Source organism: Phocoena sinus, chromosome 19, assembly GCF_008692025.1.
Source record: "Phocoena sinus isolate mPhoSin1 chromosome 19, mPhoSin1.pri, whole genome shotgun sequence".
Classification (NCBI taxonomy): Eukaryota; Metazoa; Chordata; class Mammalia; order Artiodactyla; family Phocoenidae; genus Phocoena; species Phocoena sinus.
In genome coordinates, this window is record NC_045781.1 from 48045956 (window position 1) to 48066701 (window position 20746).

A 20746-nucleotide genomic window follows, 5' to 3' on the forward strand; every position below is an offset into this window, starting at 1 on the left:
GGCTAACGAAAACTGGCTGCAAATTGAATCAGTCCCTGATTTGCAATGAAAGCCTTTGAGATTATTTAATGGAAAGTTGGCCAAAGTGCACTCTTCAGGTCATCTACTTTTTATCAGGAATAAGTTATCATTTGAAATCAACCTGTGGTAATCAATCACTGCTGCTACCATTCTATGCTTCTCGCGTTTAAAGTTAGAACTAAGACCTGTGTCTTTACATCCTCATGTCTTTATAAGAGGATGCCTTTATTTTCTGGATCTAAATGATTTCCAGTTCATCTTGCTAAGTGTAATCAGGAATGTTATTCTGCATCCACATGTTATGTAGGATCTCAAACGTGTATCTATACATAGTAAAAATAATAAACAGGCAAAAAACCTAAAGCCCTGAGGGAGTGGAGATGTTGCTACAGTTATCTGTGAGCACCATCTGAAGCTCACGTTCAACAACTGCCCTGTATAGTAATGGAGGAAAGCAGAGTTCTGGGATCCCGAGCTAGTTAACCTCTCCCACCACCTTCTTCACTTTTATACAAATCTATTTGTGTGTGTGTGTGTGTGTGTGTGTGTGTGTGTGTGTGTGTTTATGTGTGAATTTAGGATATTAATCTTGTGTAAGTAAAATGATTTTTAAAAGTTTGGATAGTTATTTTTTAAATTTGAAAAGTATCAGTATAACCGAGACAACATCCTTGTTTCTTAAATTTTTTAATGTAAAATGTGCTTATCATTTCAGAGATTTCTGCCTATTTTGGATCTGGCTCATCTGTGATTTACAATTTTCAAGAAAATTACTCCCTAAGTAAAAATTCCAGCTCCCACGCGGCTTCATTTCACGGTGACATGAGGCTAAGCAGGGAAACGATCAAGTTTAGCTTCCGCACCACACGGACCCCGAGCTTGCTGCTCTACGTCAACTCCTTTTATAAAGAATACCTTTCAGTTATCATTGCCAAAAATGGTGAGTGCTGTTCAGACGAGGGAAAACTGGGTTAGAACATTAGGTCAGGAACAACGTGGATCCTTCTCATTGCTCCCGCTGCTCAAACTACAAACAGGAAAAGAAGTGTGCCTGTCCTGTGTATTCAGTTTTGTGTTTTCAGTCCTGTCCTATCAGCTTAATCTAAAAGGACTATTTAAAACACTTAAAATGCCTGTATCGCTTTATAATTTGGGTAATTTAACGCAATCAGTGTGAATTTTTATTTATGTAGATAAAATATTTATTATATTTTATCATTGCTAGGATCACTTTACTCTTCCATTATCAGTATCAGTTTTGTGGTTCATTTTGAAATAAGATGCCTATTTGTACATAACAAGTAATTTCCTTTGAATCAAAGTAGAGAAGTTTTGAGAGAACGTTAACAAACTAGCATTATGTGTAAGAAAACGTCCACAAAATAATCTGTTGGTTCTGATTTTCGGCCATAAAGTAGTCACGGGAAATGCTAGTACATCGATGTAGGGTAATGGTATGTGGCTTAGGACGTGTGTGCTACAGAAAACCACTTACTGTTATTGTTCTCTTCCCTTTATCTGGATTAGAGATAAAAATGTTATGAGTAAATCCTCTGGGTGAGGAAAACAAACGAACATACAAACATGTGAATATATCATTTCAACTAAATCAAATATGGCCCAAGGTCACTGAACACCAAAATAAAAATAATATTGTCCAATAAATATATTTCTCCTCACTGTATACATTTTGAGCTTGAAGCTTATCTACATATATTAGGACATTTTCTCTGTTAAACTGGAAGATATCCTGTGAAGTAAATTTATTGACATCTTTGCAGGCAATTAAGTGAGTAGTGTTTGCTTATAATAATTCCATTCATCAGTTGCATTTCAGGAATGGTAGATATAGATTTTTTGAAAGATGAGATGATAGAAACAGCGTTATTGCAATATTCCACGGTAGTTTGGCGCTTCATAATATACTAAATCTTACTTTTTAAGTTAGAGGCTAGTACAGAGATTTGCAAATGCTTGCTCACATATTTGACAAATTAAAATTTTGCAGGAAAGAGCCTGCTTATTCGCAGCACATTTGCTCTTGATTTTGAAAATAGTGCAATTTCACATGGAAACTGACTTCTAGGGATTATGAGGAAAGGGTATGTCCAAATGAACTACTGTGAATTTTCCCTCAGAAATAAATAAATATCAAAACAGGACTCTTGAGTTTTTTTAAGTCGTTTTTAAAATACAATTTTAACTAAAATATAACTTTTCCCCCCTACTTTAGGAAGTTTGCAGATCAGGTACAAGCTAAATAGACATCAAGAACCCGACGTTGTTAACTTTGATTTCAAAAACATGGCTGATGGACAGCTTCACCACGTAAAGATTAACAGGGAAGAAGCAGTGGTCTTTGTGGAGGTAATAGAGAAAATGCAACAGAAGCAATGGTTGAAATTATGCTCCCTGGCAAGAAGGACCTACAGCAGAAATTGGATAATGGATAGATTAAACAAAGACATCCTTTCAGTTGCTGCTCTTGGATAGATCATAGACCATCAGACGTGTTCAGTTTTTTTAAGCAATAAGATTCTGTCCAAAATATTATTAATATTTGATACGTAAAATTGCCAAACTTTCCTATTTGTTTTGCTTTACTCAGGAGGGAAATACTTTCTAGTTTAGCATATTATGCTATTGGTAAGACCATTGCTACTCTAATGAAACCAGTTTACTTCAGATGGGTATACATGCAACCATAATTCTAGCACAGAAATTAATGATTGCAATATCAGAATAAATTTTAAAATGATGTGAATTACAGCAGAGAAAGTTGAATTATTCACTCTACCAGCTTTTGAAGAAAAGCACTAATATTTCAGCCCTCTAGGTAGAGGAAAATTTCTTAGCTGAATGACTCAAGTGAAAATACCCAGCTAAGTAAAAATATCAAGATGAGAATAGCTTGTATCTTTTTGCTGGTTTTCCCCATTTTGGCTTTCTTATACAGTGGAGAAAAATAAAGTGATATAAGGGGATAGAAGGTGGGGTGCACTGGTATCTGAGGGTGCACAGAAATAGTTTAGAAAATAATATTCACCTGTATAAATGACTAACTCTTTAAACTTTGTTTTCCTCAATCTTTGGGGCCATATTAACTATTGCCTATTTTATCATTTTCTTTTGTCTTCCTTTGCCTCCTGTCCTCTTCTCAACAACGGCATCCGTTTGGATGTTTGCACCTCATGTAACAATTTTATAGATTGATGAGAAAGCGAGGAGACAAGTCCACCTTGCATCAGGTACAGAACTCAGTGCGGTCAGATCCCTTGTACTGGGCAGGATTCTAGGTGAGTAAAAGGAATGGCCTTTCGCCTAAGCATGATGCATAAACATGGACCAGAGGAGTCATACGCCAGACACACAGACACACACACACACACAGACACACAGACACAGACACACACACACACACACACACACACACGCCACATGCAAATTCATCATGCCAAAAGAAATCTCTTGCATAATTTCATTTCTGAAGTGAATGATAATCAAGGCAGAAGCTGTACTTTCTCAGGGGTATACGTAATCGTGAGTAGGGACATTCTGCAAGATGAGCAAGCATGCTACTTGGATAGTAATGCCACTCTGGCGTGTGCCACGCGTCAGTCCAGCATAATGAAACACGGTACTGCCCTCACACTTCAAGAATATCAAATAAAAGTAGAAATAACAGACTGTGTATCAGTCAGCTGCCAAATATATAAACCATCATCTAATGATAAAACTAGGATTAGATCTAAAAGAAAATGGAGGAGGAAGCAATTGCTTTTCTGCTGCTTAGTGAACATGCTTTAGGTTGTGGCCTGGATCCTGTTTGCCTTGTTGAGATGCAGTGGCCAGCCACTCCTGCTAGAACCCGATGACTTATAACCCAGTGTCTATCTAAATGCCTTATAATTCTTATTTCTATTCACTAGTTACTTCTGATAATAGCACTGAAGTAGAAACATACTCTTGCCATTTTAACATCAAAATATGTGCGCTTTTCTTTCTACTTGCCAGCAAGGACTAAACGGAAAGAGGGGCAGTACATTTTAAGAGGGATTTTCTTTTTAGTTATAAAAGTGGGGGTGGGAGACTTTCTGTAGTCTGGTTTTCCTTCCTAGTTTGATATTTGACCCTAACCTCGAATATTTTGTCCAAGATAATGAATGGAATCTTTTATTTTTTTGACCTTTTCGGTTACTTATACCTTGATATACCATTTCTTGCATTCCCTGTACATAATCTCCGAATCTTGAGAATGTTTGATCAGACCTGTGGGTGGATGATCAAAATATCGGCCCTTGAGAAGGTTAATAGTTAAGTTGGTAAATATTTATAGGCTTTCTAGTACTATGATAGGCACCGGTGTTGTACGCTCTTATTCTCCAAACAAGCAGGGGAAGTATCAATTGCATTGTTCTTCCAGTATGCTATAGTGGAGACAAAAAATATGTGCAAAGTACTACTTAGATACTTGGAAGCTTAATTGGAATATCCCAAGTGAGTTTCATAGTATAAGTTACATAAATTCAACTACAGTAATTAAAAAATCAGATAATTATAACCAATCCCGATTTCAAGAGCTCCTCAGTCTAGCAAGGTCTGAGATGAGGCATTTTACATAAAAATGTAAAATGCAAGATAGAAAATTCTAACAATTATGCATAATGTTGATAAAATCATATTTTTGAAGAAATAACATCTTCAAATTTAATGCCAGAGTTGCTGATGAAAATATTTTGTGTGAATAGAAGTAAGTCAAATATATTATAAAAGAATTGGGAAACTCATCTGCATTTTATGAGGAGGATTGTATTACTCAAACAGTAGAATAATAGCACTCATTATATAAATATTTGTCTCCCTTTTTATAATGAATATCGCAGATTAATGAGGAGTTAAAGATGTTAATGTTTTCATTCAAGAACAGAGTGTTATTAAAATGCATGTCACTCATGCTGAAAATTCAGATTCAAGTTCAAAAGTAAGAATTTGTTTGGTACGTGCCTAAGGTGTGGATCTTGACCAAGGACTAATATTACATTCAAATCATTTGTAACTCAAAGGAGACTAAAAATTTATGGTCATATGGTATGGTATATGAATTTACAACAAAATGTTATGTACTATATTATTATATTGTAATATGGTATATTAACTTATAGCAAAATTGATGCTAAAATGGAACTAGTAGTTTTCCAGAGAGTTACTCAATCTTGAAGTTTCTTAGTATGTTAGTCAGGGTCCTCCAAGAAGCCACTGCCCAAGACAAAATTAACCATGTGAGGATTTTATTAAGGGGACACTTGTGAAAGAGAACGTGTGGAGAGAGCTTGGCAAGACTGGGAGAGCCATCAGATGCCATGCAGCTCTGCCTTCAGGTGAAGGAGAGAGGGAGGGAAAGTTAGACAGAAGCATCCTAGACTTCTGTGCAGTCAACAAAGGTTAAACAGTCTTTGGGGAGCCCATGAGTCTGTCATCCATCAGAGGAGTCCCATGTTTCCAAAGGATGGGTCTGCCTTAGAGTCCCTGCTATGATCAGCTGTTGGCTGGGAACAGCCCATGGGAAGCAAGGCACTGGCCCAAGTAAGAGGGTGGATTTCAGAGCCCAGCAGCTGGGGCCCTTGGTCAATTCCTCTCATCTAGTTGGAGGTCCGCAAGACACATTCTCATGTGCTCACACTTATCAACTGTGTTTTTCATTTTTGTAAGTCTGTTTGGCTCCCTTGTTCATTTAGCACATACTTTGTGATCACCTGTTGTGTACACAGAGAATGCCACTCAGCAAGGCAGACACTGCATCTGCCCTCACAGAATTTATGGTTAGTGAGCATACAGATAATCATTATGCACAATGTTCCTGTGTACCTAATTGAGTATAATGGACCCTATGTTGCTTGGGATAAAATAGTTCCAAATTATCCTCCAAATTAAAATAAATTAAAATACGGTGGGACTTCCCTGGCGGTCCAGTGGTTAGGACTCAGCACTTGCACTGCCGGGCCCCGGGTTCAATCCCTGGTCAGGGAACTAAGATCCCGCAAGCCGGGCAGCACAGCCAAAAAAAATAAAATAAAACAAAATAAATACTTGTTTCGTTTTATAATTTCTGAATATTTCTTTTAAGGGAGCAGAAAAAAACATTGACCAGTTTTTTGGGAGGGGTTATAATTTGCCTATTTTCAACCAAAGACTTAAGGATATGACCATCCACTGCCATTTTAGATGGAAACCCAGAAATAAAGGAAATTCTTCCCCTCTTTCACTTTTCTCCAGTACTCATTTCTTAAACTTAGGAAGAATCATGGGAATAATTTTGGATTACTGTCACTATTAATCAACATTACTAGCAGATGTTGAAAAGGAGGGTAACTTTTAGAAATAATATCAAGCTGTACTATGATGACATGGAAACCATCTCTAACTCCCTACTACACTTAAAATATTTAAAGACTCAATAACTTTGGCATTAGTAGTCATTAGTAGTTGGGAGCCAGGGTGAGATGATCCAGCTGTTTGCCAAGCAGCTCGATTTAGATACTCCTGTATTCAATAAAGTACATTAAATTTGCTTTTCATATTTAAAATGCACTATAAAATTAAACTCTGGGTTCTATATCTGGATACTTTTCCATGTTAGAATCATATGTTTTATGATTTATTTGAGTAGAAGCTGGATGATTATTTTCACTCATCCTGAGTAGTAGCTTTTGTATATTAGAGGTGATTGATGACCATTGAGGATCATTTCTCTCTTCTGAGGCCATAGAGCCAGGGAGTACACTCAGATTACCGCAGTGGAGGTTTAGCCCAGATGTAAATAAAGTCTGTAGTCAGCTAGGAAAGGACATCTACTCAGTCTCCGATGAAGAGCTTTGAGAACAATCTCAATGTGTCAGGAACCGTTCATGTAAAACTCACTTAAGAGCCCAGACGTGAGGAAAAAACATGAGCCAGGTAACCTAAGGGCACTGCAATTTTGTAAATATATTGTGAAACGTCCCTTAAGATAATGGAGGTGTTATTTTAAAAGCACGTTTTAAAAGAGAAGTATAGTTTAGAGCAAGAAAAGTAAGGAATCTACTTAAAGTCATGTTTTTGTATTCATCAGCTTGAGTTTTGAAAATTTTAATAATTAAAATGTCATAGACCATCTTCAGTACTTAGCATGACTTCATCCTTGTGGCGGCTTTAATCGTTTCCAGACAGTCAGCTACATCACTTTGAATTGGCCATACCTAGAAACTTAAAAACAGCTTTTCTCCTCATCGTGACACCCCAGCATCCATCAGAAGTGTCATGTTCCAAAAGCACAGAGCACTCATGACGCTGAAACATATTATCTGATATTAACTATGGAGCAAATGATAAGGTAGACAGTGGGATTTTGTCAGAGGCACATATAATCATGAGTACACGCTCCAGGTGGGATGGGCAAGTGTACGCCTTTGACAAGGGTGTCACCTACATCACTTTCACTTGGCCGTCAAACATCGTAAAACAGAGGTCAACTTACACTGCAAAAAATACTAAATGATAAAAGCCAAAGTCACAAATCCCAAATTATATATTTATCAGCTGCCACAATCTAGAAGCCTTCATACAATGATAAAACTCAAATAATTTCTAAACTAAAAAGGAGAAAGCAACTGTTTCTTTCTTTAATTACTGACATGCTTTAAAATGTACCTGTACCAGGAATAAGTAAAAAATAAAGCCATGATCAGGGACTTACACTATTGTGTGCGTGAATTTATTAGAGACCAGGCATTGATGGATGAGAGAGAGAGGATGGAATTGACAGGAGGTACGGATACAGGACCTTTGGGGTGGAGAGAGGGCACAGCCGCAGCGAAGTTACTGGACCGGCCAGCCTAATGATGGTCTATAGCACTAGTCAGAAGAAAGACAGTGAAATGTGAATTCTGCTCGTGTTGTCTGTTAAGTATAAAAGAGGGTTGGAGATGGTTTCCATGTCATCAGAGTAAGATATTGTTACCTATATATTATCCTCCTTGCTTGATAGCTGCCAGTAATGCTTGTTAATGATGACTGGAGCCAAGAAGCGTTCCTACATTCCATTCTCATTTGCAGAAGTGAGTACTGGAGGACAGAGAGAGCAATTCCTCTCTTTCTATTCTTCCTTCTGAAGAGGCAGGCAGTCTGATGTCGTTTCTTTGTTAAGCATGTTCACAATGTGTTAAGTCCTGAGGCCAAAGTGAATGATTCCTCAATCGGCTCCTTTAAGAGACCTATTTACTCAAAGATTATATAAAGAGACATCTCTCTATGATGTCATTATGTAATTAATCAAAGGAGATATGCAGGTATAAAGTTGTTTTGCTAATTCATTAAGCTTTTATTGGGTCACAGTTCCACCACATGAAAAAAAAACCTCAATTGAGATCATTGCATACTCTTGAAATTGCATAAAACCTCTCATGGCAAATGTGCCCACATTTTGAATAATGATATAATTTAACCTATTACAAAATGACTGAAAATTACTATTCGGAGGCTGAGTGAAGTTCGACTATTTATTACTTTTTTATGTCAGGTATGTAATGGTGCAAGACCACTGACAGCAAAAATCGGTGGGTACGTCATGGTGGGAGGAGCCAGGTTGCATCAAATAAACTGGGTTCATATTCCTCCATAATTAATAGGCTGTATTACATTTTCTTTGTTTATCCACAGCTCATTAGATTAAGTTCTGAGTTGTGTTTACAGATTGTTTTTTATGTTAGAAGAGTTTTCTAAAAGCCTGAAGATGTTTTCACTCATTGTGAGCGGTAGCTTTGGTAGATTTAAAGGCAGTGACCACATAGGGATCATTTATCTCTTCTGAGGCTGCAGAGCCAGGAAGTAACTCAGATTTCTGCAGTGGAGATCTAGGCCAGATGTAAATAAAGTATGTGGTCAGAAGGAAGAGGATGTCTACGGCATCTCACAGAAGAGCTTCAGGAACGGACTTCAATCTCAGGGACATTTTATATAAAACCTGCTTCACAGCCAAAGGGTACACAAGAAAGTTTAATTCAGTTACTTAAGGACATGTGATTTTGTAAATGTCCAGTCAGATGACACTTCAGATGACACGGGTCATGCTGAAAGCAAAAGAGAAGCTCAGGTTACCCCGAGATGCCTCACTATAAATAGTTTGTACATTAATCAGGTTCTCAAGGTTGTATCTCAGAGCAGTAGGCTTGGTTGGCAAATAAATACCGTTTATAAAAAAAACTGCTCCTTTATCCACACAGTATTTGCTGTCTGCTTTGCCATTTGACTTTTCCACCAACTGTTGTTGTTGTTGAATCCTTGTTGTAATTGCCTGTGATGGTAAAAATGTCCTGCTGGTCATTAGCACGCTCCTTTGATTCATTGCACCATTTTCTGGCAAGCTTTATTTATCTTTATAGATGAAAGGCATTGAGATCCTTTTTTAAGGTGGCCCCTTTTCCATAGGTATGGCCAAACTACTTAGGTTTCTTTTGAGTTATTTGTTTTGTTTTGTTTTTCTTTGTTGTTTTGACAGCCACAAGAAGTTTCATGAAGCACTTCTTGTTTTAATTGTTCTTCATTTACTTCATATCCTTTCCAGAAACAGTCCTCTCTCTGCGTAATAAATAGAAAGACGCTTCATACGAATTTTACTTTCTTGTTACTCTATTTTCTCGTAGAACTTTTGGTAGATTTCTTTGCAAAAGCAGAAGCCATTCCCTTGGTTGGAAGATACAGTTGAGCCTAATTTTTTAACAGGCAAGACCACCTGCAAAATCTGAGTCAGTTAAGAATTTTTCTAACTGGAAACATCCCAAACATAATTGTCTTATCAGGATTTCAATGAAGTAAGAGGCATTTATCTACAATTCCCCCACCTGTGCTGTTCTAACCCTTACATGTTGTTGGCATTTCAGGAGTCAGATAATAGGAAAGATAAATGTTTTCGTCCACTGGCTCTATGAACACAGTTGTCAGTGCAGCTCTCTGATACTATGTACTGCTTATAAGCAACTTAATATAGCTGTTAACTTCATCTGGACTCAACTCTGGGAAGATGGATGCAAAATGCCATAGTTCCCTTTCTCTCCAGATTCTAGTTCCGACCCATTGACTTTCCTGAAACAAGGGAGTTGATGGTCTAGCGCAGCCAGGTGGGGTGCCTGGGGGCTGCCAGTGAGACAGTGTTGTGAGACTCCCTGCTTCTGGTTGGAAGAGAGTCTGGGGACCAGCCTTGAAGAGTCTTAAGGGAGACCCTGAATTGTGTGGATCCCGGAAAATGCTTGGCTTGCAGAGACCTCTGGACCCCGTGGGGAAAGGGCAGCATTGAAAACTCAGTGCTTCTGTGCTCCCTCTTTGCCGAGGAGAGAATGACCTGAAATGTGAGGTTTTCCTGAATCCTGAAATTTGGACCATGTCCTCTCTATCCTGAGGTTGGGTGGGCATTTGGATGGCAGCTTCACTGACAAGGACAGCTGCTACGCTGTCTACCTTCTCTGGGCGTCAGCCACCTAAGGAAGGCAGTGACAGAGAATCAAGTAGCAGATGAGAAAAACAACCCTATATACAACCCTTGATTCAACAGCAATCAAGTGGGAGAGAAATCAAAACAACCAGAATGAAGCTATTCAAGGAGACAGACCCCATCCTGAATGAAACTAAGTAAGAGCGCTGTAAGGAAATTCTAGCAAAGCAGCAAAAAGACCTAGAGGAACTACAAGTATGATTTTTCCAGACTAAAAGAGAATGATCTTTGTGGATACTTGAAATCATCCCCTGGAAGAGCAAGTGAGTAAAGCACGTGACCCGCACAAAAACAAGTCCTAAAAGATAGAAATCAGAAGGGAGATTAAAAGCAGTTAAAGAATATGCAGAGGAAACCAAACGTGAATACTCGGCAGTCCAGAAGGATAAAAAGGATGAAAGTGAAACAATAGCTGCTTGCACAGCATGTGAAATTTTCCAAGCTAAAGAAAAACCTGCGTCTGCAGATTAAAATGGGCCACCGTGGTCTATGCGTAAGAGATGAGAGGAGATAAACAGCAGGGACAATCTGATAAAAATTCCTAAATCACAGGGAATCTTACAAAGTTTAAGAACGAAGTGATAGAGCCAGAAGATGCTGGAGTAAGATATCTAAAGACGATGAAGAGAATAGGGCTGTGCAGAGTCATCCTTAAAATAGACACACAAAGAATCACCTAATCCATCAAGATAAATTTCTGTTCCAGATACACTCCATCACATTTTCTAATTTACTTCTTCATAGCATTATCAGTCTTCAGAATTTTCATCCATTCCTGTTTCATGTTTATCGTCTGTCTCCCCTACTAGAACGTAAGATGCTCAAACAGCAGGGAATGCGTTGCCTGTATATTTAGCTCTTAAAACAAATATTAATTGACAGACTAGTTTAAGTTTTAGATTTTAAAGCTTTTTTCTACAATATTTTATAATAGGTAAATATTTTCAGTTTAAAGGTGTAGGGTTTTTAAAAGTTGCCACATATCAGATTTTTACCAGAGAAGTGAATTTTATCTATTTACTTTTTTTGTTGTTGTTCAAAATGTAAGATTTTTTTTTAAGGTCTATAGAAATTTTATTCAGGATTTAAACCTTGTAGAAGAAATATGAAAAGCGCTGTTCTGATTATATTGCTATTAAAGTATATTCCTTTTTATTCCTTGTTAAAGTAAAAAAATAAACCAAAAAACTCCGAAGCAAGAATGCTGTCTTTTTCTAAAAATATGTATATTTGAATGTATCTCCATCCATTCAAATGGGTGACTGCTGTGTGGGGGGACTAAGTTAGTTCCTTGGTTTATACACATTGATGAAGCGCCTCCTATGTAACCGTGTGGTGCTGGGTGTTGAGGGTTCCCTGTGTGCTCACGGAGCAGCAGAGTGATAGCCTCTCAGGGCTCTTTGTGCTACGAGGCAGGACAGCCTACTGGTAAGGACATAGGCTCCAGAGCTAGGATACCTGGGTCTGAATACCGTATCCCCCAGCACAACAGGAAAGTGATGTAATCTGTCTAATTTTCAGATTTTTTAGAGTGTGATATTCATGATGCTAAACATCTAATCAGTATTTTTATTAAAAAGGTATAAAACGTGCATGAAAATGGGGCAGAAGGAAGTGTTCTTCAAAAACCTTGATATAACAAGACAGGCTTAATCAGAACAGAGTTGCCCAGAGTCATTTCAAGAATAGATACCAAGCCAAAAAACAAAAATACACCGCAGAAGATATAAGTGGAGTGAAGGAAAGAAGGTGTCAATTATAAACAAAAGAAGCTTATGATTTTGGAGTCCAACAGGCCTGGAGTCCAGTGCATAATGCCAACAGCTGAGTTAACCTCAGGCAAATCACTAAAATTCTGAACCTAAAGGGTCTTGTCTGTGTGACTAGAATAGGATTCTCATGGCTTCTGTAAGGTTTAAACACAAGCATGCAAATCCCTTGGAATACTGCCTACTGTATAATAAGCATTCAGTAAATTCAGTATTTATTATATTAGTTTTTGAAAAGACCGAAATGCAAGTGTTGGTGTCCCGGTATGTGCAGCACAGGGGAAAGTAGTCTGGCTGCTTTATGATCATGTAGGATGGGTGGATGCATCGTAATCTGATAACATTTGAACGTTAAAAGTCTACAATTAATTCCCCTTGTTTAGATTTCATGCTTGCCAAGCATGAAATATCTTCTTCACTGTAAAATTATGAATTAATATCTTGACACTCAAACCAATCTCTGTCCCACAATAGTTCCATATTAACTAAATGCTCATTAAAATGGAGGGGGTTATCTATGTATAGGGGGCACACACATACCTCAGTCTGAGTGATAGGTGGACGGTGAAACAGGGAGAAAAGTCAGTGAGGTATGAGAGTTTTCACTGCTGTACGTGAAGAATTAAGAGTCTCTAAAAGCTTTCGAGATACAACCTCTAACATGATAACATCTTGCAGGAACCCTGATCAGTTCATTATCTGACCCATTCTTGTAGAGACTTTAATTATTTCCAGAGAGCTCTCAGTATGTTTAATTATCCATACTTAAAAACTTGTCTTTATTAGCCTGGGATGTCTCACCAGTAGCTGTGGAAAGATTTAATGGATCTCTTGTAATAAAGACAAAAGCAAAGGGAATTTAACAGCTGAGTATGTATTGCTGTTGCGTTGTCAAGACTTGGAATATTCCATTGTGGCAATGCCCGTTTGCACCTTCACTGTCATCAATCCTGTGGTGTTTCTTTGACTTCACAGAACACAGTGACGTGGACCAGGAGACGGCGTTGGCAGGTGCACAGGGCTTCCTGGGCTGTCTCTCTGCTGTGCAGGTCAGCCACGTGGTCCCGCTGAAGGCCGCTCTGCACCGCAGCCGCCCAGCCCCCATCACCATCTCAGGACACGTGACGGAGTCCAGCTGTGTGGCCCAGGCTGGCACCGATGCCACATCAAGGGAGAGGACACACTCCTTTGCAGGTGGCCTATGGCTCTTCTTTTACCCAGTCCCAAACACAGCTTGTCCACTGGATATTAAAATCTTTTAATGCTGGGACTCTGTGTTCTCAAGATGGTTTCTTGAAATTGGTTTTGTTTAATTTTCAGTCCTTGCCCATTTCTCTCCTAGATTCTCAATTCTTTATTCCTGTGGACCATTGCATGTGGGCATTGCTTAAGGTTAAAATTGCAGACATCCCACACTGACCTCTATAATTCTGTTCTGGTTTTAAAAGTTTATGAATTTTTAAACATTTCTTCTTTTTACTCACCGATATCCCCCTCTTCCCCCTTTTCTGTCCTTTAACTGCAGATCATTCTGGAACAAGAGATGACAGAGAACCCGTCACTAACACAATCAAGAGTGACTCTGCAGTAATTGGAGGTAGTAGAAAGCATGAGCGAGCTCTTCCTATCATTGCTAATGATGAGGTAGTTAGCACTAGAGAAGCTGTCTGTGGAGAATCTACACATGGCCCAAGAGTTAGGCAGTGGATCCTGAGGTCAGTGGGGTGCTTTATTATTTGTACTGGATTGTCTTATAGAGTCACCCTGAATTCCCAGCTTCCTTGGAGAGTTTCAGTGTAAATAATTTATAATTCACTGAAACATCACACTCAAAGAATGGTTGTTACACTATGATACTAATGAATATCATTTAGCTTGATAATGGCCATCTCCATTCCCTAGGGTGTTCTGACTGGATTTGAGGAAGTGTCATTTTTCGCCTTCTTGGACACATCACTGCTTCTGCAAGGGTTTATGTAAGAAGTAGGAAACACCTGAGATTAACATTAGAAGCATATATTTAATGTTGCCTTAATGCTTAATCAAGGTGTATATTTCCATGGTTTAGATGCTCCTCTCAGTGAATATTACATTTTTATTTGCATTTTATCAAATACAAAACTAATGGAATAAGGGTGGTTCATATTACTTTATTATTTTTTTTTAATATATTTATTTTATTTATTTATTTTTGGCTGTGTTGGGTCTTCATTGCTGCGCGGGCTTTCTGTAGTTGCGGCGAGCGGTGGCTTCTCTTGTTGCAGAGCACGGGCTCTAGGCACACAGGCTTCAGTAGTTGTGGCACGAGGTCTCAGTAGATGTGGCTCACGGGCTCTAGAGCACAGGCTCAGCAGTTGTGGCGCACGGGCTTTGTTGCTCCACGGCATGTGGGATCTTCCCGGACCAGGGATCGAACCCATGTCCCCTGCATTAGCAGGAGGATTTTTAACCACTGCACCACCAGGGAAGTCCCAATACTTATTTTAAATTGCAAAATTAACACAAAAAGTTTTAAATATATCTTCCTGGCAGTAAAACAGCATATTCTCTGAGACATAATTTACTCAAAACCAACCCCCTACATAAACCTTTTCCTTCCTGATTAATAGTCTTAAGAATGTTATTAATCAGATTATTGAAATGTTAAGTGGCTCACCTTTCCTCCATACTCTGCATATGATATGGACATAAAAAGTAAACAATTATTTTATTATCAATATATTGCCAGGTAACGTGATTAGTCATATACTTGAGCAACTTATGTGGGCTTTATACCTGATTCATTTGGTTCTATTTCTTACACCCTTACTCATGTAGACACTGACTTCCTTTAAGAACTTAGAATTTTATTTAGACAGAGAAGAGTACTGGTCAAATCTTTGTGAGAATATTAACATCCCCATTGCTTTTTCAGTTGCTTTACTTTTTATCAAATTAATGAGGTATAAATTAAAGATGCATAAAATACGTTCCTCATTTAGTCATATAACAAGTGAAAAACAAAAACTAAAACCCTGTTAGAAGAGTAGTTAATAGCTGCATGTCTAAAATAAATATATCAATATAGTATTAATACAATCTATGGTAAAAACTCATTTGAAGTTATAGCATTTAAAATGTGCTCAACATTGCAACTTGTTGGGATTCCTAGTCAAACAAATTGTCTCAGTCTCATAACGGTGCTTTTTCTGTGCATTTAACTGGTATAGATATATAGTCAGGATATAGGGAGATAAATATACAGATTTAGATATAAATAGTTATTGTATAGTCAAGCTAATGTTACAGCAAGTATTTAATCTTTGGAATATTGTTTGTAAGTCATTGTATGTTGGGATGGAACACACAATGGGAACAACTAATAAGTGACCTGTGAAATTCTCACTTGACTCAAGTGCAGAGCAGAGCAAGAGTTATGGAAGATTTGCTGCTCGGGGTCTCGCCAGGGTCCACAGATCCAGGAGTGTCTGCTTTTGATCATTGCAGACTGAGCTTCAGGAGCAGAGCAGCTGGTCGTGGCCATCTAAGCCCGGAAGGCCTCTCCTGGGGTCACGCGCAGTTTCTCAGCTAAACCACAGAATACCGTTCTTTAGCGTGTTGCTCCATCTGCTAGCGTTGTGGTAGAGTTCTTCACTTGTTGTCGCGTTACTCATAAGTTGCACCCACTGTGTAACAATAATTAATCCATTTAAGTAGTTTCCAACTGGCTAATTCCCCCGTGTTTTACATTTTAGGTAATCTTTTTCTTCAGTTACAAGCAGTAAATAAATAAATAGTGTGAGATGGGAAAATTGATTTAATAAGATATTTAAAACTGATGACTCAGACACTGTAGAGGGTTTCTGGCCAGAATACACAGATATGAATGCTCAGATTTAGACAGAAAGCTACATAATTTCCTCATAAAAACACATTCACCAGTTGGCAGTGTCACAGAGTGCTGTAGATGGCCATATGTCATTTAGAGTATCCTTTTTCCTTTTTTCTTTTTTTTTTTTTTATATAACAGGTTAGATCAAGGTTTTTTGTGGACATGAGAAACCCTGACATAACACTGTCTCCAGTTAAAAGGGAAATCACATGCATGGAGCAAACCATTTCCAGAGTCCAACCATGATTTTGACTGTCTGGGTGTCCTGCCTGGGCCTGCAGTAGCCTGCCCTCTGTATCTACTTCATCAGCTTTCCACACTGAAATTGTTCAGAATCTCTTTCTTTAAACTAGAGGCCTAACTAGAGACAATAGAAATATTTATAGCAACTCAACTGATTACTTTTCTAAGATGAAAGGCAAAATATATAACATCAAATGGATACTCTGATTTAAATTATTCTTTATTAATATGACCAACTATGAAAAATCGTATCCATTAGTAAATTCTTCAGATTTCAAGTACAGTACCGAATTTAGTTACCAGGTTTATGTTGGATCTATCAACAAGGAATTGCTGTCCCTCTCAGATGAGGCTGACCTCGCCAAAAATCCTTAGCCCCTGGCAATATTATGATTGACTGTAGTGAATCTGCCCATCAGATCATGTGCTGTGGAATCCATTGTGACTGATGAGGACTTTCAAAGTTTTGGCTTCAGCTGGATTTGTTAGAGTTGTTTATACCTAATTTAAACTAGGATGAAGAGTCCTTGTTTTACGATATGAGACTCCATCCACATCACATGTTTTCATTGTACCTATTTTCGTCTGAAAACACTATATTAGTACCTCCACTGATTTCATCAGAAGAGTCTAAGTACAAGGGAAGCTCTCTAACTCATGGTGACAGACAACAGTTTTCCAAATTCTATTTTTCATTTGAAAACTTGGCGTTATCATTGGCATCCTACATTGTCAGTTGTTTTTCTTTTCTTTCTTTTCTTTTTAATAAATTTAAAATTTTTTATTTATTTATTTTTGGCTGCATTGGGTCTTCGTTGCTGTGCGTGGGCTCACGAGCAGGGGCCTGTCCCCACTGCAGTGCGGGGACCCCCTCGTTGTGGTGCCTCCCCCCATGAAGCATGGGCTCCAGGCATGTGGGCCTCAACGGCTGTGGCACACAGGCTCAGTAGTTGTGGCACATGGGCTTAGTTGTTCTGTGGCAGGTGGGATCTTCCCGGACCAGGGCTCGAGCCCGTGTCCCCTGCACTGGCAGGCGGATTCTTAACCACTGCGCCCCCAGGGAAGCCCTGTTTTTCTTGAAGTGATTTACTTCATTTTAAAGAAAATTTTAAAGAAAATGTCTGCCAGATATCCCAGTTAAAACAACCATAGTTTATCTGTCAGTCATCCCTTCAAGTAAAAACAGTGTTCTTTAAAGGAAAAAGCAGCTAGTTCAGTTCACAACTCAACTCAGTTGTTCACGCTAGCATTCTTCCTGGAGACAACCATCATACTTCACGCTGCAGTAGAAGTGCTTTACAAATACTTCCCATGTCATCACACAAAATGTTAGAAGGACTTACGGCCAAAGGTAACGATTTGGTAAAATGCGTAATTTTAAGTGCTTCATCAAGGATATTCTTAAATGAATCTGGTAGTGCAATGCCTGCTTTCTACTTTATGAATTCAGTGACCACTTTTAAAGTTTGGTGGCCTTGCCTTAATTCATGCCAAGGTACCAAGAAGTTGACCTAACCTTGTTTTGTCCTATCAGTGGATATTACAACACAGTGAAAAAGGCATCTCAGAGTTATTATGAATAGTTTTGACCCTGTGGACCCCTCACAGTGTCCCGGGAACCACCAGGGATTCATAGATCACACTTTGAAGAAGACTGACTTAACGTAATGCCAGGATTGGTAACCATTTGGCATAGCTAACCGTTGTGGTATTTTTTATTTACCACCAATTTTTTATTTACAATCAGGTGTTTCAAAAAATCAATATTCCTCATATAGATGCAATTACTCTATGTATTCGTATCGATATATTTCATTAGTCAAGATTATTCGTATACATAACTTGTCCCTGCTATTTATTTAACAATATAACAAATTACTGATAATCAAGTTCATTAAAGTGTTTACATTTAAGGGGATAAATTAGGAGATTGGGGTCAACCTATACACACTACTATATATGAAATAGAGAAACAACAAGGACATACTGTTTACCCAGGGACCTAGACTCAATATTTTGGAATAACCTCTAAGGGAAAAGAATCTGAAAAGAATAGGTATATATGTATATGTATATATGTATAACTGAATCATTGTGCTGTGCACCTTAAGCCAACACAACATTGTAAATCAACTATACTTCAATTAAAAAATGTTTACAGAGACTTCCCTGGAGGTCCAGTGGTTAAGACTCCGTGCTTCCCCTGCAGGGGGCGTGGGTTATCCCTGGTCGGGGAACTAAGATCCCACATGCCGCATGGTGCAGCCAAAAATAATAACGATAATAAAATAAAATAAATAATAAAAAATGTTTACATATTTAAGTATGAAAAACACATTTGATTATTTTATGATGTTACTATTACTCTATAATTTCAAAATAATTAAAACTTGTCTGGGTATTAATGTGAAGTGACCCCATGGTCTTAGAGTCATGTAGGTAATACCTTGTGTTATTAACATATTGTATATATAAGTGCACTGGATGAATCCAATATAATATGCATTCAGAGTAAATGAAGGTGAACCTACAAGACTGATAGAACTCAGAAGTAAACAACATATTTTGATACCACTTGATCCAGAAATACCTAAGTTTTCGATATTGATTTGAAATTGATATTTCCAATTTATATATATTAGATGCTTGATTTCATTAGAAAATAATTTTATGATGACTTCTTGAACAGTGAAGTCTACAGTTCCTGCATGGACAACAATTCTGATTTTGTATTTCTTTTCTCTTCTCTCACCAGGTTTGATAGCTGTTGTGATCTTTATCTTGCTGTGCATCACTGCCATAGCTGTCCGCATTTATCAGCAGAAAAGGTTATACAGAAGAAATGAGGCAAAAAGGTCAGAGAATGTAGACAGTGCTGAGGCTGTTTTGAAAAGTGAGCTTAATACACAAAATGCAGTCAGTGAAAATCAGAAAGAGTACTTCTTCTGATTGGCAGCAGTGATTTACCTTATAATTACAGCAGTCTGATTTAATAGCCAGGGGCTCTCAAGGGACAGAAAACAGTTCTTACATTGAATGTACAGGCAATGGATTTGCAGCACTGCCATGTTGCCATGTCCAGACTCGAGACAGCTCCAGGAGGCCTCATCCAGTGACATACTTCCCACAGCGGTCATTCTATATAACAAGGAGTTTTAGATATTGATATTAATTTCCAACTGTTCTGATACGATCTAAAACAGAAGTTTAACCCACTTGAGAGCTACAGGTTTTCAATGTGAAAAGTGTAGCCCTGGCCTCTCAGCCATAAGTGATACCTAAGTTGTGTGAGAGGTAAAAGTCAAAATTGGACTATAATGACCTTGCTTTATTTGAGAACATATTCTGTGTTTGCTTTAGTGTCCCCATGGTGTTATTCATAGACCTGGAAATGCTTCTAAGATCCTGTTTGGCTGGTGTTTGCATCTTCAGTGGCCAAAAGTATATAAACCCCTTTGCCTTTCTCTGTATTGCATTCAATACAATTTATCAGTAGTGTTGAAATATGTTTTGTTGTCACTGGTTTGTTTGTATTGCTCTTTTTCTATTTGACTCTTCTCAATGATTTTGAAAACTTTAGGTTTTGAGTGTCAGGCTCCAGCTCTGAACATGCAATTCATATGTAACAAGACCTACAAAGTGCATTGCTCATCAGTATGTGATGTCTTGCCTTTAACACTTTTCTGTTTAACTTGCTCTCATGCTTCGGTATCAGCAGTAGTTAAGACCCTGGGTAATGCCAGTTTCCCAAAGAGTGTGAAATGTTGGCACGTAAACTCGTTGATATAAAAAACACAATTCTTAACACTTCAAAGAATTGTTTTTATTTACAGCTGTAGTATCTCAAATGAAATATACTTCCGAGAATATTTTCCCCCAAACCTTATGTCAGTTTTCTTTATAGGTTTATATTTCTATTTTCCTAAAGTTTATCACCCACTTTTCTTTGATCTCCCTTTACTGTGTTCCATGGAGCATCTTCTTATGTATTAGAAAAAAGAGACATTTGAAGTGTAGAGCTCCATTCTTCATTCTAAACTGTATCCCCCCCCCCCACCCCCAGCTTCAGGCATATATTTTGCTGTGCACTGACATCCAGGACGTACTTTTTGAAATATAAGCTGCACCATGCCCCCTTTTTTCAAATCCAGTAGAGTTACTCAAGAATGCTCCTTCTAAGGGGTGATGGCATATTACATGTCATATTCTAAGTCTGTCGTTCTAGTCACTTCTCATTTACGATGATGGGGTGTATTTCTCAAAAAGAACCAAAAATCAATATAACTTACTAACTAGTTCATTTTGATTAGGAGATATATA

At 38.1% G+C, this 20746-nt stretch overlaps 1 protein-coding gene across 7 annotated transcripts in view; it reads left to right on the top strand.

The window, feature by feature from the left end:
• CNTNAP4 (contactin associated protein family member 4) overlaps positions 1–19916 on the top strand; it is a 259598-nt gene extending 239682 nt beyond the window's left edge. For 5 of the 7 annotated variants that reach the window (XM_032613297.1, XM_032613295.1, XM_032613294.1 and 2 more), the window contains 6 exons: positions 737–961; positions 2255–2388; positions 3230–3317; positions 13288–13506; positions 13838–13909; positions 19182–19908. In XM_032613297.1, the coding sequence (XP_032469188.1) occupies positions 737–961; positions 2255–2388; positions 3230–3317; positions 13288–13506; positions 13838–13909; positions 19182–19375 (932 nt within the window). In that variant the 3' untranslated portion in view covers positions 19376–19908. Of the gene's footprint in view, positions 1–736; positions 962–2254; positions 2389–3229; positions 3318–13287; positions 13507–13837; positions 13910–19181 lie in introns of all 7 variants that reach the window. The other 2 variants (XM_032613293.1, XM_032613290.1) reach the window with 2 other exon arrangements.
• The last annotated feature ends 830 nt before the right edge of the window (positions 19917–20746 follow it).